Genomic DNA, 26,751 nt, shown 5'->3' with positions numbered 1-26,751 from the left:
CACAGAGGTGTCACCAGCTTTCACGATGAGCTGTGTCCTGTAACAGGTCCACAAGCATAACAGAAAACCTGGAAATGAAGAACTTCCTGACCCTCTCTTGTGCTCCCCTTCAAGTTCCACCCAAAGAGTCATTTCTGGGGTGCACAACAGGTCCTCAGACTCATCTGGATTCAAAAGAACGCAACAGAGAGGACAGTAATTTGTACTAACAATTTGCTGGTGCAGACAGGGCTCTCAGCACAGCTCTGTGGTTGTGCTGGTCTGTGTGGAGATGCAGGTCAAGGAACCGAACCTGTGGCAGGTGCTTCCTGCAAGGACAAGAGCGAAGGGAGCAGTGGGGCTCACCACAGTATGTCCCCCTCCTCAAGCAAACCTTAACAGCATCATGCAAGGAATCAACCTCCAGCACAATGAAACAAAGAGGAAATTCATCCCGAAACATGGGAAACCGAGGATGGTGGGGAAGTTTTTTAAATACAAGTGTTTCTGTGCTGCTCTAGATGGGAGAAAAAGGCAATGGGAGAAAGGCATAAAACTGGTAGATGAGAATGTGTTAAAATAACTCTCTCACTCCCCAAAAATCCTGAGTATGAGCACAGTGGTAGGAGGCAACGAAACAAGGAGGTCAGGGAGAGGTAATTTTATTATATTATGTCCAAAGTTAGACATGACCTAGAACCTGACACCAAAAGCCTGTGCACCCACCAATTGATTGTGAAGATACTGAATTAAAACAGATGAAGCCCTCTTTCCACAGATCATGTTCCAGTAGAAGTAAGAAGGTCAAGAAGGTTCCCACTTTCTCCATCTCCCACGCACAAAACGCTCCAGATGTGGTAACACCATTGTCAACATCTGAGAACACGGGGTCACCAGTTGGCATTCAGAGGACAGCTCTTGCACTAAAGGTAAGAGCAAGTACACACCATTACAGCTTTTATTAGATGTGAGCTCAGAGAATAAGTAGCACCAAAATGAACATCAAAAAGTTGTATATTAAAAAAAGTTTACCATTTAAAGCAAACCACTTCAGCCAGAAGAAACTGCAATCTTGAGCTGTAACTCTGAGAGCTTTATATCTCCTGCAAGCAGCTTTTTACAAACTTCACTTCCTCTTCTGTTCTCTGTTCTGATCTCTTGCTGGTTTTCTGGAGTACTCTCAGAGATAAGTGGTCCTGAGAAAACATCCAACACATAGTGAACTAAGAGCTAAAAGTAGAAGCCAAGAAGGAAACACCTGCACACTTAATTGAAGAGTGTCTGTAAGAAACATAAATAATTCATTTCCAATTCTCCCATTTAATTTTAGCTTTTATAGAAACACCCATGAGAAAAAGTTAAATTTCTGTCTAAAATAACAGTGACTTGACAAAGCACAACTGAATTTTTAAGCACGGTCCTTTAGGAATTAATCACTATACATTTACATCTAGGATGGAAGATCTTATTTTAGCCCAAATCTGCAGCTCATTAGCAAAACTAAGATTAAAAGTCAAGGCAGGAGATTTGTTTTCTTTCCACAGCTGACCAGTGTTTCTCTGAAGATGTTTAAGAAAAGGTATGGTGTGAGGAGGGTAGTATATGAAGAGCAGGAACTCCTGCTTTTATCACTATATTCTGCAGTTGCTTATTCTTCTACCAGCTCCCACTCCTAGCCCAGCCTAAATTACAGCATGCTGGAGGGGCACGGTTCTGGGTGCTCCTGACTAACTCCAGCTGTACCATAAAGTCTTCATACAGGGAGACCTCTATCTTCCCTTAAGCTGGAAAGTAGAATTCCATGAGCTGTCCTTGAAGAGATAAATGAGCAGCTCTGCATCAGCTAGAAGCACAAATGCAGCTCTTTTGGGGAGCTGGAAGAAACGGAAGGTTTTTCATATGTTCAACAAGTACCGCAGAGCACATGGGCACAGCCTCAGAATTTCTCCCCAGCTCAGTCAGAGCTTCCATTATGGATAAATTCACAGCTGAAGGCTCTGTCTGTTCTTGGGACTTGACCATCTGACACCACTGGCTTCACTAAACCTATGGAAATTCCAAGCACAAATTAAAATCTGTCGTATCTAGGCTTGATGTGTCATGGATGTTTACAAACAAGCAAAGGTTTGCAGATACTGTCAGTGATGTGTTGCCAAGTGACCGGGTCAAATTATGCAAATGAAAAGGAAGTACCCCCATGATGGGAGAGGTGGTAAGGAAGGATGCTGGTAACATCCCTGTTTCTCACCCCACCCCTTCCCCTGCGCAAGTTTGGTTCTAACACTGCTGGGTTGTTGTGGGGTTTTTTTGTGGAAGACACTGAACACAGTGATTTGCAGCACAGATGAACAAATTGCCAACCTGTTGAGGCACTGAACATGGTGGTTTTGAAGGACAGTTTGGAATGCTTCCTGTTTTGGATAAGGAAAAGGCTCTGGCTCTTGTAGGTTACCACAGAGTTAGAAGTATACACTAGTATTTGCTCATAGGAAATTTCTGCAGGAATACAACATTATCCACTTCAAGTTACAGCTTACACTGTAAAGAGCATACATCTGAAAGGACTTCAGACAAAAACTCTCCTCTGTTTCTGTATAGCAGCAGTTTTCATTTACTTTAAGGAAATGAACACAGGCAATGCAAAGACTGGGAGGCACCACCGGCTTACAGTTTCAGTATGATATGGGAAGATGGCAATAAGTATTCATTGACAATTTGGTACACACTCATAAAAACACTGAGATCTGCCCAAACACTGAGCATCTTGCCAAGGGGATCAGAGAGCACAGTAATTCTAAGACGCTGGAAAAGGAATATTTATTTTTATTCTCTATTGAAAAAAACCCTCTTCCTCCCACCAAAGAATGTGGGCTTTATAGAAGTGACATCATCAAACATCCTTCATTCTGTTCCAGCAGGTCCTCCCATAACATCTTACAAGCAAAAAGAACAGTCATGTCAGAACACAAAGGCAAGTCATCAGTGGTTCTCAAGGGGTGCACTCAGGGCAAGCATAGATAACATTAGCCTGGAATGAGGATGCAGGGACTAAACTCTTCTCTCTCCCACTGATCTACCAACACACACACCTGTTTCTGGCTCTCCTGCTAGTATTTGCTCACCATACCTAATTACATTTAAAATAGTAACTAGAGGAAAAGACTATTCTAAAAAGAGCAGGAAAGAACAGAGACTTTCCTCTGAAGCCACTGAACTATTGATAAGAGCTAGAATTTTGAGAGTATTTTAGCAGTAGCTGGTATTGACAACATTTTGCTGTAGAAATCCAAGTACATTACAAAAGTGACCAAATGGCATTGGTTTTTTGGTCTCAAGTTTGCTGGGTGTTTTTGAAGCTTTTGCTGTCGAGTTCCTTTATAGTGAGGACCCAGGAATTAACTCTTATGAAATCACTATACTACAAAGGCATTTTCACCCTCCTAAGAGCCTTATCAATCTCTATTAGAAGAAAGATCAGGAAGAGCGAGAAATTTAATTTGCTTAGAACAGCATGCTCTTGTTTAAACAGGCAGACTGTCATTAGCAGAAGCCCTGTACATGCCAAACGACCAAGTGAGGTGCACTGCAGACAGCTAAGGACGGCAGTAAAAACATGAATTCCCATTACCCACATTAAAAGATCTGATTATGTGTACCCTAAAATATCTGCATCATTTAACCACAGTTAAGCGTAATTAAAACTCTATTAAAGAGCAACATGCAAACAACTATATTAATTTTCTCCCCTCTCCCCCCCAGCCCCAAATACATAACATCCCTTTCATGTATATCACTTAAAACTACTAAGCATCCAAAGGTAACCTTTTCCATAAAGAGGTTATCATATCATATGCATGCTTTTTAAAAGCTTTTTCTCCATCTAGCGCAGGCTAATGAATTACTGATGAGACTTTCTCTCACAGCATCCAGTGCTCCTGATTTTCTCTCCTTAGGAGAGGACAAGGATACTCAATATTTGCCCTCAGAAAGCATTCCATGTTTTTTAAATCCCTTCTGTACTACAACAGGATGGGGTCCTACACAACAAACATCCGCTAGTATGTTCTATGATAGTGCAGTACTGTTTATGATCACTCCTTGGAAGACTCTCCAGAAAGCACATCAAATCACTTCAGAAAACAAACATGTCATTGGTCAGGTGCATTAGAAATTGCATGAGATACAAAGGTGTAACAGCACACGTATCATACCTGAATTGATGCTCGTTGGACAGACCCACTGGATAGCTTCTGACCCCAAAAAATCAACACTTTTTTCATTACCTTTTTCAATGCTTTTTTCATTAATGCAAAAATATTGTTCAGCACAGGATGAGACTACAGCTCATAGTGGGAAGCACAGTGACTGCTAAAGAACAGATCTGTTAATGAGGGAACTAGGCAAAATCTGACAGAGGTGTAATTTCTCTTTCCTGAAGTTTATACTCCAACCACAAATGCATTATCTGCTTTGGAGAGACCCAAAACTGGAACAGCCTCCTGCTGGTAACCTTTACCCCTAAGTTATTCTTTTCAGCACTCTCAAAAATGAGGAACAATTCTCAAAAAGTTCATAATACTGTGAAAAATGATACACTTTGGAACACATTGGTTTAGGAAAAGCTGAAGGCAATGGAATCATGGAACCCACTGGTGAGGAAGGAAGTACCCATTCTAGTATATAGTCACTGAGTTGGAAAAGCGACTGCTGCCTCTGCGCCCCAGAACTGTGATCACAGCAGGGAACGCCCATTATGGACATATTTGCACAATTAACAACAACAAAGGCCTAAAAATATGGACCTTGTGTGATTCTACCTACCCAGAAATGAGTAAGGCATACTACAAAACAGAACTCCACGGAACTGGAGATTCTCTGCGCACTTTCATGGTAAAATACTGACTCTTATCAAATAAGAGCACAACCCTGTTGGAAAACTCTAGTCTAAGCTAACCCATAAACATTAGCTTTAAATAGACAGTATTCTAACAGAATTCACCTCATAGAGGTTAGTATATTTTAAGGTAAGGCTAGGATATAGCACCTATCTAAATAGATGCTGCATATAAAGGTATTGCAAACCCAAGTTCAACGTGATAATTTTGAAAGTCATGGCTTTAAGCACTCAAAAGAAAATGAATTTTAAATGGCCACTATTTAGACTATGTTTGCAGATCCCTGGAATGCATGCTAACAAATTTAACCATTAAAAAATGTTCTTTTATACGTTTGTATAATATTCTTAAGACTTTCTCCTCTACATATATGAACCCTTCTTTTTTCTGGTTTCGTTTTTTAGGTTTGTTTGTTTTTCAAGTCTGAAGAACAGAAAGTCTTCAGACCACATTCTTGTACAGCATGCAGAAAAAAAATATCTAACTTTACAATCAACTTCTCAACCACTAAACAGAACTGCTGATACTGCTGCATACAAAGTACTCAATGTTGCTCTGAGCATTCAACATCAGATAGCAAGTTAAACAATGACATTGCTTCAATGTTGGCATCAGCTTAATTTAATTTACTGCTTTAAATGGATTCCAAGATATTTGTAGTTGTATTTTTTTCTTAAAGAACATGTGTGTCACAGATTACATAACTCAGCTCTTGTCACGACAGCCTTGGATTAGTATAACTAGAAGATTTTTTTTTGCCACGTTCAGGATTTTTTTTCTTTATTAAAGATTCCAGGTAATTATTTTAAGCAACATGGACTGCTTTAGTCTTAGAAGCTGCCATCATAGAAAAAAAGAGCTTGTTTTCTGAGTGTTACAGTGACAGCACACTTGCACATTTTATTTGGATTTATATTGCTCGCTTTGTTTTCTTGGGCCTCTCTTCGTTAGTAATGTATCCATAATACTGACACCATGAACAGTGCAGATTACATCACATTTATCTGAGCTGATAGCATAAGTGCATAAAGCCAAAGGTCAATAAGCTGAAGTGGCAGTATCCATCATTTCCCGCAGGATAAAGCTCCTGCTCTTAGCTGTCATGACCGGTGGCTGCAGTGCCACTGCATAAGCACCCATGAGCCTCACTGTAAAGCCAGAACCTAAGCTCAGAGATGTCAAAGTTGAAAACATTCACCATGACAATTCACACATTTTTCCTCATACAACCTTACATTCACCTGGCAACCTCACCTTTCTCCTCTCCTGGATCTTCACACCATTAACATTACAATCAGGTCAAAGTTGCATTTTCTTCAGCATCCATGTCCTTCATACTGCCTCGAACCTTCATTTTGTCCAAAGAAACACTGCTGTATGGATACACTCTGCTGTTGGATTCTGTGGTCTTGGAGCTGGCAGATTCTGTGGTCTCTGTAGTGCTGTAACAGCTGAGGGTCTCAGAGACGAGCAAACCCAGCATTGTGATCCATGTTCTAAAGCTAAGGAATTAAATTGTGGAAGACCTTCAAGAAACATCAACCAAAACGGGCCATTTGGATAGTATCCAAATTGCTCAAAACTTCCAAGAGACAGGTGGTGTTCTACAGGGCAACTGAATGACCTGGAATCGGCAGTGAGCCACGTCAGTCATAAATCAGAACAGCTGTCTGTCAGAACTAGTGTAAAATATGGCTAGTCTGAATGTCACCATACAACTTAAAGAGAATGGCATTACTTTGAGAGCACCTGCCTCTCCATCCGAGACATTTAGAGTTCTCTAATCTGAAAAATCCGCCCAGGCTTCACAGAGGTCGACAGGTGAGGGACTATGGCAGTCTCTGATTTTATCTGGCTCCACAGACAATGCTTTTTCTCTTGGCTCTTGCTTAACTTGACTCACACAGGTAACACCCTCTGTATTTTCTTCAACTTAAAAACAAAAACAAAACAAAAAAATCAAACGTTAAAGTTCACACTCCACTGATATGACTTCAGCCCCAGTAACTGTATGCATTTACAAGAGAAATATTTCAGGAACTCAAGATAATTGTGAAGTTAACTGCGGTTTAGTTTGACAGCCAGTTCCATCATCTCCTGTGCTATTATAAGACACTGCAAGTTGATGTGGATTTACTGCACTAAGGGCCCCCTCAAGTAAGAATATTTCAAGCATTTCATTTCAAAAATATTTCTGGAGATATAAAATTACTCTCACACAAAAGTATCTTTCTTTTTTCCCCATGCAAAAAATAAAGATACCATCTTCTTTCTCTCTTTTACAGGGGAAAGAAAAAGTGGAGGTCCTATTGCTGATAAAATTACCTCAGGCATATTGATTTAGAGAAGGACACACCTGAGACATGACTAGCCACCTCAATGACTGCACATTTGCAGCAGTAAAGAGCTTAATCTTTAAGTTAGCACTTGGCCAAGAGTTCCCCATTATCAACTGTCCTGGTTTCAGCTGAGATGATTTTCTTTCTACTAGCTGGTATAGGACTGTCTTTTGGACTTTGTACCAGAATAATGTTGATAACACACTGGTATTTTAAGTTGTTGGTAGGTAGTTGTAGTGTCCACACTAAGTTAAGGATTTCCCAGCTTCTTGCACCCTGCCAGGTGCACACACAGCTGGGAGAGCACAGCCAGGACAGCTGACCCAGACTGGCGAGAGGGATATTCCCTACCATAGAGCATCATGCTGCATATGCAACTGGGGAGGCTAGCGTGAGGTGGAATCTTTTTCCCTTCTACATTTGTTGAGCAATTCTATTGTGCATCACTTGTTTTACATGTATTATTCTCTTCCTTTGTTATCCTATTAAAATGTCTTTTATCTCAACTCATGAGGTTGTTTTCTTCCCATTCCCATCTCCACCCCCTTGTAGGGGAAGGGGAGGGCTGAGCAAGCAACTGCATGGTGCTTAGTTACCACCTGGGGTTAAACCACAACTTCACCACATTTCTCTCCTTTCTTCAAGGCACACAAAATAAAATCTGCCATGTTTTCTACCAGGAAGACTGCAACTTACTAAGTGTTGGATGGCTGTCCACAATCCGTACTGGAATAGTCTGTACATCTCCCAAGAGAATCTGATGGACACCGCCTCCCAGGCTTCTGGATTCATCTACCCCTCCAACTGCTACCAGCTGGCCCATGGTGACCAGACTCTGATCAGAGCCAGGCGGAGTCCCAAAAGCTGAGGCAGCAGTGCTATGCTGCATTAGGCCAGCACCTGCCTGCAGACTGTGTCCCTGACTATGTACTAGAGAATGGTTGGTTACTGCACTCCCTATGGAATCCAGGAGACTGGCATGTCTGTCAGGGGAGTGGTTATTTACAGCTATGAGGGCTGTTGATCCATTTGAGGAGGTAAAAGTTGATTGTAGCTGTAATCCCTGTGAAAGAGAAGGCAGAAGTACTAACATGCCAGAAATTTGCATTTAATGGCACTTATTTTGCAATGCTTGAACTGGATAGCTTCTGACTTCATGTCTTTTCATGATATGCATCTGTATCAGGTCTTTTGAACAGTCAATCCCAGCAAGCCTAGGCTAAGGTTGTATTAGAAAACTAATAGGATGATGGTACCCAGCAGTATCTTGAAGGCTACTTAATGACCACAAGGTTACAATTTTGGATTTATATTCAGTTTCAAATCATTCCCTAAAACCTCCCATTCCCACAAGAGGTGGGCACTAAAGACTAAGTGGTTTAAAAATCAGAGTGAGGTGAAGCTAACTGGTTAAGAGAAGCAGGCTGAGAGACAGCTTAAGGGAGATGAGCTTTAGAAGCAGCTTTTTTAGCATGACATTCTTATCCCCGCTTTTCAGCCCTTCAACCTGGAAGTCTACAGATCTGAGCTGGGAGCATTTCCAGTAGTTTAACTTGTTTTCTTAAGAGGTTGGAGGAGGATTTAAAAGGAATAAGTAAGACTGACTTAGCTTCCCTCAGTTCTGCAACATTTTCATTGTAAAGTGACCGGACCATGTGGAAAATAAACAGGTGCTGGGTTTGAGGCAGAAGACCATCATCTTCTCAGTTTTGCCTTCACGAACAACCCTAACTTCCAAGTGTCAGAAGATGGCAGTGGGATCCTCTGCACTAAATGTGACATGCAAGAGGGGCCGAAACATGAGTCGACAGCTATTTCAAAGCGCACCTTACCGGGCCAGGGTTTGGGATCACAGCTGAGAGGCGATTTGCTGTTCCCAGCTCACCTTCAGCATTCCCAGTGCAGAACGTTTGGCAGCCCGCAAACAACTTGACTGTACCTGAAGTTCTGCAAATATCTGGGGCTGAAGTGAAGAAAGTGAAGACAACAGCTGAGCTCTTTCTGGTAGCAAGGACTCCCCGCTCTGGCTGGATTCTGCTTTGGTGACATCTGACTCCCCTGTTGAGCTCCCTACAGTGCCACAGACAGAAAGCAGATAGTTATAAAAAATCCCTTCTTCCCATTTAAGAGACTTCTCTGCAAACTACACAAACCTCTTCAATCTCAGCAGAGACATACAAAAGACTTGTGTATACACATATGCTACTCTCTTTGCAGCAGAACTTGGATGCTGAAGGAAAAAAGACTGGGTATGTAGGGACTCTGTGTGTGCTTGGTCAGAGTGGGGGGGGGGGAACCCAAATAAATCAGTTTTGGAGAGCGAACCTACTCTGTGCTTTGAATTTCTACTTATAATATAAAAGCTGAAATCGCTGTTTTTTTATCAAAGTAGCAATAATTTGACAATAAATAAACCTCAGTAAGGGCTCAATAACAGGGCATCAAAGAAAGCATTATCTTCCAGAACAAAAAACTACAGAGGAAACCCAAAATCTCACCACTCTCTTACATACATATTTGTAGAATCTGAATAATTTCTATGCAATTAACACACCAAAAGTCCATCTATCTGGAAGCCTTTCAGTCTACAGATTACATCACAACCTCAAAGTTCTTATTTAATGCAAGAATGATGGACTTAATTTCCTGAAGACCTGTAAAAATGAGATTCACTTGTAGCAACTTCTGCAACAAAAGTTCCTATAGGATCATTCCATTTCCTGTTCGAGCTACCTAGAACATTCTGGGTAAGGCTTATCCAAATGCAAGCAGATGTTGCTTAGCCACGCATTTTGCAACTTCATTGCTACACCTGTAAAAGAAGAGCTTGCCCTGTGCCTGTAGACTAGAATGGGAAAAAAAAAAGAAGAGAGAATATTCAATCATTAAAAACTTTTTAGCAGGAAATCATATAAAAGCATTCAGTAATCTGAGCAATGTCTATACTAATTTGCAAACTCTTATCATAACTGACTATAACACACACTCTATAAATCTTGAATCTAACTAAATATTTAGAGGTTTTTTAACACTATGGAGAGAACCTATATGCTCATGTGAACATTCATATGTAGGGAGAGATGGTAGTTCTTTCCTTAGGCTGTGTTCCACACCGACATGCCTAGGAGCAAAGCTAGTAGTTCAATTCCTAAGCTACCCAGTCCTTACGCTGCATGAGCTTTCAGTACAAATGCCAGAAGTTTAAGAAATGAAAGAAAAGGTATTTCACCTCATTTGTATCTCACTGTGCTTCATAGAAAAGTAAAAGGGAATGTACTTTTGATAGTTACAGGGATTCTTACATGCAGGAGAGAACAGAGAAAGCTGTACCACATGGAGATCAGGAGTTCTGCACACCAAGGAAAAGCACGGCTGGGTTTAGTTCTGTTATTGTCTAATTTCTTACATACAAATTTGTCCCCATTCGGTACAAGTTGAAATAAAAAAGTATACAAAGAGTAGTTTGACTGTGCTATTTTCCATTGCTACCATTTCATCTACTTTAATGAGAACTGCTTTTTCAATCAGGCTTCCTTTTTTTTTCCACTTAGACCTGTAATTCAATTATAAACATGATGGCAATGTGTGCAAACACATACCCCCATATTTCACTGGAGACAAGATCTGCTGGAATTCGACATCTGCTTATATTCACTGAATTGGGGCACGTGCAGAAAACTAAACAAATCCAATTCTTTAGCTTCCTTTAAAACCCTGTATGTCACTGGATGGATGTTTACACATTTGACAGGCTACTTTGCCTTAGAAAATTATCTATGAAAGACAAAAAACCCTCAAGACTTGGTCTTCCTGAACCTTCGCCAGCATTCAGACAACTCATACCAAAAGTCATCCTTGCTGAACTCTATCACAGCTGCTGAAGGCACAACTATTGTGTATCTCTCCACAAAAGCACAGCAATAGAAATATTAACATAGACATGCAAGCTTAAGCACAGTAAGTCTGCTTGTACTGCAAATTCATTTTTTTCCTAAAACAAGATTTACTTAAAAGGGCTCCATTCTAACTGAGCTTAAATATTTACCTCTCGTTCTCTGACAGTTGTCAGCACTGAAATTCTTACCCTAAAAGCACCAAGCATGCAGATGCATTTCATTTCAAACTGTTCTATTGCAGCAACAGTTAAAATAAGAATTAAAAAAATCCCAAAGAAAACAAACCCCAACATTGGCCTGTTTATTAACTGTAAATGCATTGGTGTGCATGAACTACTCCACACAAATCACATTCACCAAGTCCTGTGGGAGATGTGACACATTAATCTAAACCTTTGGTGGTTTATTTTTCATTCTACAACAAAGTAAGAAATAGACCAGGGAGTGACAGGAGGCAAAGAAACACATACACATCAGGCCTTCCTCAGGCAAGAACCACAGTGGAAGTTTACTGTCAATACCAGCAAATCTGTAAACCTGAGGACTGTGTCAGTGCCCCTTTGGTCCCTGTGGGCTTCTCTATCAGCTATCTGGAAAAAAACCCAAACGTACCCACCACCATGTTCTAATTAACTGAAGAAGAAGCTGGCAGTGCCACTGAGACTAAACACATCTCAGAAGTCTGTGGCATTATCTTAATGTACCCAAACAATTAGTCTCTTCCAACTTGCTGCAATCCTGTCCCTGTCAAAAGCCAACAACTTTTCTCAGAAGCTTCCTATGAAACCTATTAAACAAGGCATGAGGAAAGCATCCATAAGCATGCAGGAAAGCTTTTTTGGTGTCACACTAGACAAATATCCTTGAAACCTGGGTAAAAGAGCAAAAATAATCTAATTTTAAATTTACTATAAGCCACCATGATCCACTGGAGCATCTCAGTCTATGTGTAATCCTAACTATGTGGGTAGTAACACCATCCAGTTAAACACGTCTGTATTTTGTTTTAGCACGTTTTGAAGTCAAAGCATGAGCAGCAAGAACTCAGCTTCAACAAAGGAAAAACGGTCTAACTAGCACCTTCAAAAGAACAGACCTTTGACCATAACCACATAAACCCCCATTTCTACAGAAATCAACGCTCTGGTTTTGCAGCAGAGTAGGAGACAGTTTAATACTTTGTTAGGTGGCTTCTCAGCAATTGCTGGGAAGAGATGCTACTTTGGCTTTACACATTAAGTTATACCTGTGAAGAAACATATCTCACAGCCCTGCTGCCACTAAACACCAGTGTGTCTATTTCTATGCTAAGCATTAAGAAAAACGGAAAAGGAGAGCTCTCAACTCTGACAACAGAAATACAGCATCTGTTGTTCAGGGCCTGTCCAAGCATCAGAACTCACTGAGCAAATGACTCTGTGGGAAGCAGAAATCCCCATATGCATTTGAGTCCTTTTCAGCAAAATGTTTAAGCACGTGTGAAGCACAAACCACTGAGGAACTCAAATACCCAGCTGGCTCCTGTGTATTGTGTGCCCTGGCAGATGTATCAGTTCAGCAGGAATTTAATTGTGTTAATGGTGTTGTCAGCACCTTCATCCAGGGTGAAATGTTCTTTCCACATAACCACAGTGTTCCAGTGTTCAGTTGTTCAAGGATGATAAATAAAAGCCAGATTTATAGTTTTCATACTTCTGCCAACCCCATCACAACTACACATACTGTTCCACACATGCAATCAAACAGTTAGAAAAAAGTATGCCAAGATAGACACCCCAAAATAACCCTTTTTCAGTTCAACTGAGGGACAGAACACAAGCAAGCTCTCTGGAAGGAAGCTGAACTTCTACCACATTGCTAGCAGAACAAATGACATGTGGAGACAGAGAAGTTATTAATGCAATCCTACCATCTGAAGGTGGCGACGCAAATGTAACAGTCACTGCTTCGGTGAGAACATTCCCACTGTCTGTTGTCCACTGCAGCTGAAAGGAAAAAGATCTCAGTCCTCAGGAAGGGTGCAAGCTTGTCAGCTATAAGAACACAGCCTCAGTACAGGACCCATATGGAAATGGTGTCTAAACCAGCAGTCTCCTCTTCTAGCTATGCATTTTGGCAGTTCTTGGTTTACAAGACAACTACAGCATCGTAAAAGATTTAACACGCCCTGTACCAGGTAGGCTAAAGTCTGCTGGGGACAGTTCAAAGAGTTGACAATAGAAAGTAGTCAAACCACCTGGCTCACTAAGGAGTATCGCCCGCCTGGGCCAGGAGCCTTACAGAGCCTTCTGAAGTATCTACTTCATGCTTACACTTCAGTTGCTATGAAGTGCATTTATTAATATTTACACATTCAAAATGTTGCACAAGCCCTAATTTAGGCTGCACCTGAGACGTATGTCATTGTCATGTTTCAGATGGGGAAAAGGAGTAGTAACTTCTCCAAAACACAATGACAAAGCTGTGAATGAAATTTTCTGATGCCTGCAAGTTTTTCTACACCACACGGCTTCTAGTTAATGCAATCATCTTGAAGTGGTAGCATTGTATAATTAGTCAAACAACGAATGACATATAATGCTGGTGAGATAAATACTGGATAAGGTCAGAAGGTTTTATTCACATTTAATCCAATCTTGCTTGGCTAGATTCCACTGAAAAATATTGCTACTGGAAATATAAAGTCAGAGAATTTTGGATGAAATACTACTAAGCTGTAAAAAAAAAAAAAAAAAAAATTTAAGTATTGAACTCAAAAAAAAAAAGTAATCAAAAAACTACAAAGGCCAACGTACCGTTGCTGGGATACTCGCTGAATTACACATTATCTTGCCATTCCGCAGGGACTTCTGCACTTCATGAATATGGTTCTTGATGTCATTCACAGTGGGGAAGAAAGACAGGTTGTGTCTTTCTGGCACTTCATCAGGCTTGAATAATTCTCTTTCCACAAACTTTCTGTCACATGTTAAGGGACATTAAAATATGTCTATTTAAAACACATTCCCTCCGTTACAGGCATCACTACCTTCTCCCTCCCCTTTTGCAAGGACAAGGCAAGAGCAAGCTAGATGATCTTCTGACCCAGTTCTTGATGTGTCTGCTACCGAGTTCAGAACTAAAAAAACCCAGTTAGTCAACTAACTTTAACAGAGGACAGCAGCTCTTAGTGGCTACCCAGAACAAAATGTAAAAAGATGACAACAGCTGGGAAAACAGACTCTGATGAAATACAGAAAATATATTCAGTAATACATCAACGCTGCCATTTAGTTGCAAACCAAATGAATCAAATGCAGAAGTAGATAGAGCACTACAGACTGAGAGCATGCCGGACAGTTCTGTACCTTAGTTGCTTCCTCACTGCATAGACCTGCTCTATTCCCTGAGACACCAGTTCCCGGATCTTGTCTGCCACTTGAGGATGAAGTCGGGAAGGCAGAGTACAGTTCTCATCTCTAACAACTTCCTCCTCCGGAGGAGGAGGAGACACAGAAAAATAGGATGGTGAAGAAGGGAGGCAGGAAGTTTCCATTTCATGATACTGGTGGGCTTGCTGAGTAGGTAACTGTACATACCACCTGGCAAGAAGGAACGAGTGTCTACACACAGTTCTCAGCAAAGGCAAAAGAAATAACTTCTTGGTTGTTTTTAATTGTCTGACTCTTCTCCCTAGTTAGAGCAACTTCAGGTTTTACACCTCTGACCTTTCAAAGGAATACACCTTTCAGAGGTGTATTCCCTCCCTTTCAGACCTCAGGGCCCTCTCATTTTTCAATGCAAAATAAACCAACTCAAACCAACAAATAAGACAAGTATTTCTGTCTATCCCTACATGAAAACATCAGCTTAAGTCCCACAGAGCCACGAGTCTTATTGACACCGTTGGATTTTTTTTACTACTGGTATTAAGCAAGAGCCTTAATAAACCAATTAAGTAAAAAACAAAGCAAACCAAGCAAACCATTGCTCTTTTTTGCTTTGTTTGACAGGACAAAGAAAGAAGTTTCACCTGAGAACACCACCAGCATCTATCAAGTTCTTCTTCAGCATGTTGAATGCTTTTTCCTGCTCCATTCTTATGATTTTCTTGTCAATTTTAGGGTCGGTGGGAACTCGGTATTCCGGAAACTTCTGAACCTTTTTAATATAGATCCTTCCAAGGGGAGAGAGGAATGAAAAAAATAAATTCTCCTTCAGTACACTTTGGGGAAAAGGCAAAAACCTCACCTACTTTGTATCAAGTATTAGTATAGAGAAGATTCAAGCAGAGTGTTGCAGTGGGAAGAGCCTCTAAGAAAACTGGAGAATTGTTAAGAGTAGTAGATGGATGGAGACGTATACACTTCTGTTTCAGTGTGGAAGCCATTCAGCCAGAGTGCACCTCAGCAAACCCCTCTGTCCCTCAGTACAGGGAAAGCACACCACCACTGCTGAAGAGCTGCAGTTCACCCAGCTTGAAGCCAGAACTGAGCACATACATACCTAGCTGCACCTGTCCAGGCAAACACACTCCTGGCTCAGTAAAAACTGAACAAGCACCCAGGAGGATGCTCAAGGACAAGGGGGAAAAAAAACAATTAAGTGATGGATAAGGAGGAAGCTTCCAGCAAACTGGAATTGTAACTCCTTCAGCAAACAGGACATCTGCTATATTAGGATGACTGATATGAGTGCAACTAAAAGTCCAAACAACAAATAACAAGATTTAGGACCAAGAATGGTCACTAAAGGACACCACAATATTTCACTAATGCACAGGTAGAGAAAGATTCCCACATGTACTTCATATCCTGATGTACTGACACTTTGTATCTAGGCATCTTATCAAATCTCAGCCTGATTCAGTTTAACAGGACAGCATTTCCTCCTTCCCTTTAAATCAGTCTCTGCCTCAATTTAAGACAAAGCTAAGAGCCACAGTGCATAACATCTACCACCCCAAAACAGTGCTCTGTCGAGGCTCCCACAGAAAGGATGCTTTCTTAGGATGCAGAGTGGCTCTTCCAGCGTTACAGACAATTCGTACCTTGCTGGACAAGTGGCTTTGTACAGATGGCCAGAAGTGCTTTCCTGCTCACCACCTTTTTTGGGCTGGAACCCTTTCCTCCTTGGTCCATACCGGCACTCCATTACAATGGCTCTACTTCCTGGAAACACAAAGTAACACACCCTGTTTATTCAAGAAGCTCATGAAGCCACTACTGTCAAAGAGTAACTCTGACAAAAATTCCAGAATAGTTATTTCTGTTTACTGCCAGACTCTCCAGAAGAAAGCACTTTAATGTAGCAGCCATTCAAATGCAGTGCAAATGCACTTCATAGCCTGTAAGGAACACAAAGCATTTTCAAAGTGTTCCCCAAATTTATTATACTTTACAACACTCCTGTAAATGAGGGCAAAATACTGGATTCTGCCCTCCTGAACACCAGTATTTTAGAGGATGAGCAGCCTTGCAAGCTACCAAAAGGGCACAATGCTGGTAAGAAACGTAAGAGGAGCAGAATCCCCCAGATAACCAAGAAAATCCACATGTGAAAGAGAAAGGTCAACAGCTATTTCTGGCCTCCTGTCTTAAAGCAATACTTCAGACCATGCTGTCACATAAATTCCTGATTGCAAGTCTGACCTAACTTACCTGCTCTACAGCACTGTTTCATTGTGCCATACCCACACAAACCCAAACAAGTAGCTCTGAACTTGAAGCAACTCCTTCCAGTCAGACCTCTAACAAAAGGGATGGCAGGCACAGCATTAAAGCAGTCAAGAAAGAAAATTCTAGGTTTCTTCCACATCAGGTTTAGTTATATTTGTAATCCACATACTCCACTGTACATGCAAGTAGCTGCCTAAGCCACAAGTGATATAACCAAAACCTTTTTAAGTATCACAACAGCAACATATGTTTCCATAAGATGTCCAATGACTTACTGCCTTAGAGTGTGACATTAAAAGATTAATACTAATCCCCCCAATGCAAATGAGAAATTTAAAAGATAATTATGTATAACAAACAGATCTCATCACTTTTTTAAAAACAAACAAATCCAAGTTCTACGACTGAAGAGACTTCAACAGCTTTAAACCAATCCTTGCTAATATGAATATCAAAAACAGCTTGACGAGGCCCTGGTTTCACAAAAGTACAAACTATTCAAAATTCTTACTAAAACAACAATAGAGATGATGATTAGTGTCTGTTTTACACTCTAGGGAGCTGCCCAGTTCTCTGTATTCCCTCACAGCTGAAGCACAGCAGGTTTCACACAGAGGGGATAAACTTTGAGAACAACTTTTCTGTCCTGCACAGTTCAGAACTCAGTTTTGTGGGATTTAAACCACAGTTCTGTAAATCACATTTACAACCTCTGCTCTACAGGTGCAAAGTGTTTTAATGAATTTCACAGGGGAGTTATAAATTGAATCTGAACTTATTAGGCAACATGACATTATGCCTGTTCAGGGATCTGAGCAAAACAAAAATGTAACAACTTATCTGACACTGACACACAAAACTTCAAAAGAAAAACTGTGTGTGTGTTTGCTCTAAATATCTTACTGTGGGGCAACTCACTTAGGAGGCACATTTAACAGGACACTAAAGATGTCTCATATGGGAAAATAGAAGTGTAAGTTACTTTGGCTTTGTTCTTGGCTTTCTCATACCTCACAGTTTATAGCTGAAGCTCTAAAACTGGTAACATTTCAATTTTCCGGTTACTTTCAGAAAACAACAAACAACTAAGAAATAAACCAGGCACATAACCTACATTCTAGTAATTTGTGATCTCTATTTAACAAAGTCTGTTCATTTCATATCTGAACGATCTCTTCATATTTTCCGCATACACATTGCATGAGCTCAGTCTGTAATTACCAACCTGTGATGTCTGCATATTCAGTAAAACAAAAAAATCTATCTCTTAAAGTTAATTTATTCTTGAAAGGATGCCTTTTAAATAGTTGATTGGAACAAACTCTTCAAAGAATACTCAAACAACCTCCTACCCTTAAGAGAACTTGCAGGAGAACAGATGGGACCTCTAAAGATCTCATCACAAGAATCCCCACCAAATAGTGCTTAGCAAGTTTATTTCCAATGAGCAGAAGGAATAAAACACAACAAAGCATAAGCCTGTAGTTTCAGGGAAAGAAGCTCCTTCAGAAGGCCTCACTTAAGCTGCTCTTTATTTATGTTTGTGCCTTGACTTTATCAACACTAAGGAACAGCACAAAGATCCTTCTTTATCGCCAGCTGGCAACTGATGTTGAAATTTTGAAAGTAGTTATTAGAAGAAAAGTTAGTTACCTGCATTGACAAAGGGGATCCCATCATATGGGACATACTGAGATTTCCACATCAAGCGTGTGGCTGGTTTGGCTGGGCTTGGAGACTGGCGCGTCCCCCACACACTCTGTGTCTGCTGCTTGTGTAGCGTTAGAACACCCTCTAATTCTGCCTCGCTCACACAATAGCCGCGGTACGAGTCCCCAATTTTCTGCGTGGAAAGGAGGTGAAATAATAGGATTATTCACCCAGCTGACTGCTGAACATTACACAAGAAAACGAAGGCAGTCAGGGACTCTGGAAGGTCAGGACACAGGCTCAGGTTTTTGGTGTTTTGTGGCTCCCCACCCCCCCCCCATCAAGTATCCTCTCAAATAGATTTACCACAGGATCTAAGAACAGAGCAGTCCCCACTGACATAAGGAGTTTGCCAGCCCTCTGAAGCCCCAAGTACACCAAGAATCTCTGAAAAGATTAGTTTCTGACAACTCTGATTTCCACAGGGCAACTTCACTCCTGTTGCTTTCCCCAACACATACAATTCACTTGTGGCAACCCCCTAGGCAAAGCTGTCTTTGGTGAACATTTTCACTTGAGTCTTCAGAGAATACCTGAAGCACTAAAAATGCTACTTCAAACGTCTACTTGAACACATACATGCTGCACTGAGCTGGAGCAGAATACACATGTTTGTACCACCAGTTAACTGTCTCACTCGTTTAGTGCACTAATTTGGAACTGAATGTGTAATGCTCCTCCCAGCCTTCCAGGAGCTCAGGATTCTCACCATTACACAGAAACAGAACATACCAGCTCTGCCATGAGCACACTGATGGTGGTTTCAATGAACTTGGCTAAGACCTGGGCAACTCCAAAAAACCAGCATCTATCCTGGCTCAAAGTGGAAAAAAAAAACCCACCCATAAAACCAAGCCAACCCAAAAAGTCCCAAAAAACTTGCTGACTTTGCAACATCCCCCATGACAGTGATGCAGCTACTCAGAGGGACCACAGCTGGAGCGGTGCTAGTACACCAGCCAGAAAGCAGCAAAAGCCCTCGGACAAAGAGCTTTCTGCCCACGTTTGGAATGCCATGCTCGCTTCTGTTCATACACAGCTCAGGATCAGGCTGCTGGAGCAGCTGGAAATAACACTCAGAGCAGTTTGCCACATCAGTCTTAAACACTTCTCTAGGACAAAGCCATCGTGAATGAGCACTAAAGTCTATTTTACCACCCCCAATTGCAGAGTAGCCAGATGGTTAAATAATACCGACAACAAAAGCAGTAACAGTGACTCTCCAAGATTGCTGTACAAATACTTTAGTGACAACTACAGAAAACCTGCCTCGGTCACCCAAGAGGACCAAAATATATGTGGTTAGCAAGACCTACAGTCAACAAAGAACAAACAGCTTGTGAAAGAACTGGGCCAGCATGGTGTGGCTGCTAGCACAAGCCCCAAAGCAGAGCGTTACGTACACACCAGCTGTGTAAGTAATTCCGATACCACTTGCTTACACTTCAGCAGCTCACTGCACCACAAGCATGCTGCTCCAGAGGTTAAGAAAGTTACACAGCTTGCACTTGCAGCTGTGGTGAGGAGGAGGTGGTAGCAATTGTTTAGCCAGAAATAATAAATAACTTTCCTGTCCAAAACCTCATCTGAAAAATCGAGAAGCAAAGCAGCCTGAGAAGTACCAGGAGCACCTTCTTTATGGAAAAAAAACTGTGACATCACCTTTCACAGGAGGGATTACAGTACTACTCCACACAGTGAATGCTGTGCAAAGAGCATTTTTTTCTGTATCTTATAGCTGTCACTATAAATAGGTCACTGACCTTACTCTGAGATAAGAGAAGACTGATAAAACTGCTGTGCCAGAAAGGTAGTGGTAACAGCTAAGGCACCGTCTCCTATTCTGGCTTTACTTCTGCATAAGATAGGTAAAACTTTCCCAAAAGTGTTGGGAGAAGAGGAGGAGAAGAAATTCATACAACACGTAGGATCCCTGCTTTCTGCGAGCTTCACTAAGTAGGAAGAAATTGGCAAATACTACCATCTGCTCCACACAAATAGATGAACTCAGCTCTGCACAACTGATTAATCAATGCAGCTTTTATTTACACTATTTCAGTATGTTGATACATGCTGGAAATGTATTCTAATCAGACCACTAAAAGCTAAGTAGGTTATAGAAAATAACTATTTTTTAAAATCCACTTTTATTAACGATGTTAATTACTTTGAATTAATCTGAAACTCTGGAATCCTTTAACTCCAGCCAAGCTTCAAGCCAAAAAGAGAAGCACTTTCTTTTCTACCTCCTGGTGTCATCTCCTCAAGGGTACAAAAAAAGCTCACATTAAAAGTATGCACACCAAGACTCCAGTTTTCCCTGAGTGAACTAGCAGCAGCAGGATACTGGAGGCATTACCCTGTCTAGGCATGGCAAGCGTAAGCTGAACGTTTAAAGGCACTCAAGGAATCGACACCAAACACAGATCTAAGTGCTCCTTTTGGACAGAGACAGCTTTTACTGCTCTGTGTTTGCCTGCAGTACTAGCTGCCAAAGGAGTCACTGCCTTTTCATTTCAGTCCTGACCAGCTCCCTGGGATACACAATTGGAAGCATGTACCCCAGCTATACCATAGCTTCATCTGCTGGCATCTTCTGGAGAATTCACACAGGCCCCCATGCTGCTTAAGCCTGTCTCTCAAGGGACTGAGAGTGGAGCTGCCACATTTATCTGTACCTCTGCCAGATCTCCAAATTCCAGTTGGACCCTTCTGTCCTGTTATCAGTAACAAAACATTGTCACACCTGAAGATAAGTGACATCTCAAAATCCCACTGTCTCTAGTCTGTCCCCATGCAAAGGCACATGCATCCTTAGCAGTCTCCAGGGGATTTCCACTGTGTAACTGACAAATTCAGCAAGCAGCTCTGCTGATAACACACAAGGAGGAAGAGGATTTGGGTTATTCTTCTCGGATGGCCTGACTCTGCAGGTGGAACAGCAGCAAACTTGCAGGGAGGGTTAATGCACACAGGCAATATTTCTGTTGAACACCAGAGGCAGATGTTTACATCCTCCGAACACATTTAAACAGTGTTTTGATTTCTTTTTCTTAAAAAATAAGGACTCTTCTATAAATGCTGCTGCTGTGAATTTTAAACACAGCAGGTAAAACTTCTTGTACTAGACCCAGATACAGCCAGCATAATACAAGTCTATGAAATGAAGCCAACAATAAAGGATTCAGAAAAGCTCCACTGACAGTAGGACAGGAAAGTATGTGGCTCATAGTGCTAAAAACAGGGTGATAGGGGTTGCACATCTTACTGGACTTCAACAACAAACTGGCCATTTGAATTAAGTGACTCATTCTGTGAGAACAGTACCTTCACCATGCAAGAATTCGTGTTACTATTTTCTGACCTCTGAATGTTTAAGTGAACTTAAACATTGACCAGCTAAGAGTATGAGTTTTCCTTTAACGAGCATTATGAGAAAGCAAAAATAAACATCTGTTAGGAAGAATCTGGTAGCAGAAGGAAGGGTAGGTAATCTCTCAAGAATCTTTCCATCTCCCCTCCCTCCATTTTAAGTGATTTATGATGCATTCTAGCTGCTGATACCAGGACAGTCATCAGAACAGTTCTGCAGATAACTAATAATAAGCAAATAAACAGAGTTTTGTTTAGGTCAAAAGCCAGCTGAGGGAATAAAGAAAGAGCATTTTTTAAACAACATAGAAAACAACCATGAGGTACCAAAAAAAGTATCTTTGAGACTATCTAAAATAGAAATCCTTAGTGAAACACTGATGTTAATGTGCTCTCATAAATCCCAGACTTCACCCAGTCATACTGACCAGTATGAACAGTGGAAGACTCGGGCCTTACAAATGCAATTCTTTAACTAATGGATCACTAACAAAAAACAGTCTGGCTCAACAGAAGACAGCAGAGCTTCCACTATAGTTTGAGAATGAACTCTAACATGGCACACAACAGATTTTCCAGTGCTGTATGGTATTGAGAGTTCAGAAGCACATTTTTTGCTTTAGGAGCCACTGATGGTCAGTTATTCTAGCAGAGGTTCCATCGTATTTATGTTTTTAAGTGTGCCAGTTGTACCACCTAGCACCAGTACCAGAAAGCTCGAGCACAACTTCTAAAACTATGAACATTATTCCTCTCATGGAACAGGATCAATATCTTAGATCTGGAGGATAAAACATCAAGTCAGAATTCTCTGCAGCCCACCTCACAGTTCCTGAGACAGCATGCCCATGCAGGCGTATTTGGAGGCAATGGCTGGAGAGGGACGGGAAAGGGATCTTCCACTACCCTGAAAAGAAAAATAATAAAACCAGTAAAAGTCTACACAGACACCCAGAAAAGCAACAATTTTGTCAAAATTGCAGGTAACATCTCAAATTAGCTCATTATGTACAAACCTACAGCACATGATCGAATTATGGAGACTGTATCGACTTGCTTTAAAAACCTTTCCCCCATACTCTATTTCATTGCTAAAATAATTCACATTGAATGTAAGTATTGAAAAACCACACCATTTTCTACATTCAGATCGACCTCTGAGCATTCAGTAGTCTCAGTGTTGTCGCTTGAAAGCCATAGACAAAGCACAGTGAAACAGAGCAGTTGATTGCCGTGATAATTTTCTTACACAGACTGATGTCAGAATACTGAAGATTAAAACTAACATCAGACACTTGTTAAATGCTGCACGTTTTAGTATATTTTAAATTACTGAAGACCATCTCAAATAACTATTTTAAGAATCTACTTTCCCCATTCCTTTAATCCTGGAGCAGAAACAATGTTTAATTGATGGTTAATGCCAAAGCAAGTGCACCACCTCCTGTTCATACAAATATGCCTCCTTTCCAGGTTGTTCTTCTAACATGTACAGAATATATTCACAAAATCCACTCACAAACTCTCTCTCATCAACATATACCATTTGTGCTGCAGTGACACTTAATCTCTCAACACCTCCATTTCAAAAGAGTACAAACTAAAGCAAAGCCAGCCTGCAGTCCACATAAAAAATGCTGTCTCTGGATTTTCTTGTTTAAACTATTGTTTATTGTTTTGTTCTCTGGATTTGTTTTTAAGCAAAAAAAGAATCCCAGAGTATTCAGGGCCTAAAAGAGTAGGCACCACTTAGCACAGGGACAGAATCAAGTGGCTATCAAGAAAGAAAAACAGTAACTATTTTAACTGCAGAAACTTTGCTAACCAACCTGCCTGCCTACGTGTTCCACCAGAACACACCATTATGGGCTATCTTTCCATATCTTAGCTAAGGAAGCTGAAGAAGTTATCCAGAGAACAAAGATTAGTCTCTCCATCCTAATTCCAACTACTGAAATCTCTATCTAAAAATTAGTCTCTACTAACAACCCCTCAAACCTCCAATTTTCCCTGCAACTCCTTCACTGCATCACTTTAATTTCAGTAGTTACTCAGAAATTGCTGGATCCTGTCATTTCAGGAGTTCACACTGTGCCATTTAAACACCCAGCTATTGCTCTGGGCAGAATACATCCCACTGTTTCTGCAATACATGTACTGAAGCAAAGAACATAATAAATATTAGTTGGTCAGGGAGGAACCATGTAAAGGATGTGCAAAGTTCTGCCTATTAGCACATTGTGTGCATTGGGATACCTCAGAAAAAACAACTTATCTCTGAGAAGGGAGAGATAAAGAGGGAGAAAGAACAGGAGGGGCCTCAAGTCTGCAGAACCTGCTCGGTGGCTTTGTTAGCAAGAAAAAAACCTAAAGCTCACCAAAAAGACCTGTAATGAAGGGGAGTAAATGGCCTTCAAATGTCTTTGAAGCCCATCAAGGGATTACTGGAGGGTGGGATGAGTGACAATGAGCTCTTATAATGGAAAAACTAACCATTTCTTGGAACCCTCGTGAATATGCATATATCATGAAGGTGCATGTGCCTTGTATAAAAGCTGTGTAACTAACCCTGTACAGCGCACACATTAGGAGGAGTGATCCCCTGTGCTGCCTGGCACTGCAATAAAGAACAGTCACCAAGTCAGGCTTCACAGTCACCAAGGCTACTGAGTTTTAACTTCAGCTTTTCATCAGTACTTCTAATTGCTCTGGCACATACAAAAACTGCCTGCAAACACAGTTAGCTACACATTGCTCACTAATGCTAAGGGTTCTGTGGTAATTTTGTGACAACCATTGCAAAAACGAACTGCAAGATAAACAGCACTAGTAGTGGATCAAAGTGATTGCTCATCCTTTTACCTCCTGACCTACCTGGTGGCTGCTTTTTTCGGTACGTTGAGAGATGCCTGTGGATGCAGAATGTAACTGCTTGCACTGTCTGCTAGAGCAGCCACAGCTGCAGTCTGCAAGTTCCCATCACCACACTTCCCTTCCGAAACATCTTCACAAAAATAAAACATCCTCCTGGTTAATAACTGAACTCAGAACGGGGAAATGACAAGCTACGATTAGTCTCTGTGTGGTGGAAAAGCAAGCATTTTGACATACAAAGATGATAAATAGTCTAATAGTTGTGAATCAATTCTCAAACTCTAGGCACCCAAATGAAGATACAGTTGATAAAGGTTGGTTGGGGACATATGGTAATCATGCTACAGCTAACGAGCACTTCCACAACAAAGGACATAATCAGAACTTGTAAATACTCTGCTTTACATTTCCACAAAGCCATGTAGGATTGCACAGCTGCAAATCACACACTGGTTACCTTTAAAAGTAAGAAAAAAGGAGGTGATAGTACTGTTGTACTACCAGAAGAACAAGGAAAAACCGGCCACTTTAATGCAATCTGAGGTGGTTGGAATAAATTTTTAGCCTTTCCTGATAACCAGGAGCAATCCAGAAGCCAGAACATACTTGCTAGATCGAAGCACGTGGATAGTTAAACAAAAATGTGATGGAAAACGGTGAAAGCAGATGTTTGATCTCAACATAAAGGAAAGGAGGCTCTCTTCAGGTGCAAGATTTGTCCCCTTCAAATGAAAGTTTCTTTCCCCCACAGCAAGAGAGTGTAGTAAGTATTGACTTGGTACCACAATCACTCTACCTTAAAGCATGGACCAGATGATTCCCAAGTGTAGTCCTCAGAGTAATGCCACTGGCTCAGAGCTAGGTGCACTGGTTCCTTCTACAGAGACATGCCCTTAAGACCCTAGAGCCTACACTATTTCATGCACTACCACCACCTGCAGGCACGTGAAACTCGAAGGAAAGGGTTGACAGTCTGTTCTTCCTTTTTAATCTCCGTAGTAAACCACTGACCAGTCTTCCAAACTGTATTTTAAAGACTTCTATTCACACAACATCAAGACTCTAGTCTTACCTTTGAGTGCTCATTCCATGAGAGCACTTAAGTAGTGTTTAGATTAAGAATTTTATACTGAAAAAAAATAAAAAACCTTGCAGAGTTTAACAAAATGTGACAAGTTCTCAGTCTTAGCATATGAATGGAAACTAGTACACAGCACCCTGCCACCAGCAAGGCTTGCAAATAATCAAGGCTTTCAGACAGCAGTATGTCCATTTTTTAGAGTAAAGCTTAAAATTCACACTTCTAGCTGTGCATCTCACCACAAACTTGAAAGGTGCCGGTTAACACACTGAGGGGGAAAAAACTTGGCAACAAATTGAAAGCTGCATCTCATTCTCTTCATTGGGACCTGAATTTCTACCTACGAAATTCATTCCTGACCTCACAAAAGCTGCATCATCCCCAGTGTCCTCTGGAACAGACCAGAAGAACATTAACTCTTCCATCTGCACTACCTGAATTAACTACTTTACTCAAAACGAAGCAGACAGTGAAAACCTGATGCTGAATAGTACTGATGTCTAGCTTGGCACAAATATCCTTATTAATGGCAAATAAAGCAAGAAGCAACATTGTGCCCAGTATCTCCATTTATCCATCACCTAAAGTGAGAACAGCATATACAGCATAGCAGCTCTGATCACAGGGCTTCTGTCTAACAGAAAGCATGGGGTGCCAGGCAGAGTCAGAAAGCAGACTCACTAAGTATGTATTTTTGTATTATAATTGACTAAGGAAAGGAAATGCAAACAAACAAGGTTCTTAAAAACAAGAAAAAAAGAGACCATGCAGGACATGCTGAGTCACAGGAACACACACACCCCCCGAGTCCCACAGGTTAAACTCACCCTGCGCGCTGCTCACGTCCAGAAGCTGACCTTGAGGAATAATCACTTGGGCCATTCCTGGCTGGGCAGAAGGAATGACATGCAGAACCTGTCCATTTTCTGACTGGCTGGCAATAATCAT

General features: G+C 41.1%; 1 protein-coding gene across 1 annotated transcript; it reads right to left on the bottom strand.

Moving 5' to 3' along the window:
* Nucleotides 1-1,042: 1,042 nt before the first annotated feature.
* On the bottom strand, nt 1,043-26,751 carry CARF (calcium responsive transcription factor; the record flags this gene model as incomplete). Its single annotated transcript, XM_084265760.1, has 13 exons — nt 1,043-1,175; nt 6,129-6,806; nt 7,910-8,276; nt 9,153-9,283; nt 13,019-13,094; nt 13,905-14,067; nt 14,457-14,690; nt 15,122-15,265; nt 16,139-16,259; nt 18,420-18,609; nt 22,671-22,755; nt 24,723-24,852; nt 26,631-26,751. The coding sequence occupies 12 exons, from the start codon at nt 26,749-26,751 to the stop codon at nt 6,655-6,657; spliced, it is 1,914 nt and encodes a 637-aa protein (XP_084121886.1). The 3' UTR covers nt 1,043-1,175; nt 6,129-6,654.

Source organism: Gallinula chloropus (assembly GCF_964237585.1).
Source record: "Gallinula chloropus genome assembly, chromosome: 5".
Taxonomy (NCBI): domain Eukaryota; kingdom Metazoa; phylum Chordata; class Aves; order Gruiformes; family Rallidae; genus Gallinula; species Gallinula chloropus.
Note: the sequence above shows the minus strand (reverse complement) of the source record. Positions and strands in the feature narration are given on the sequence as shown.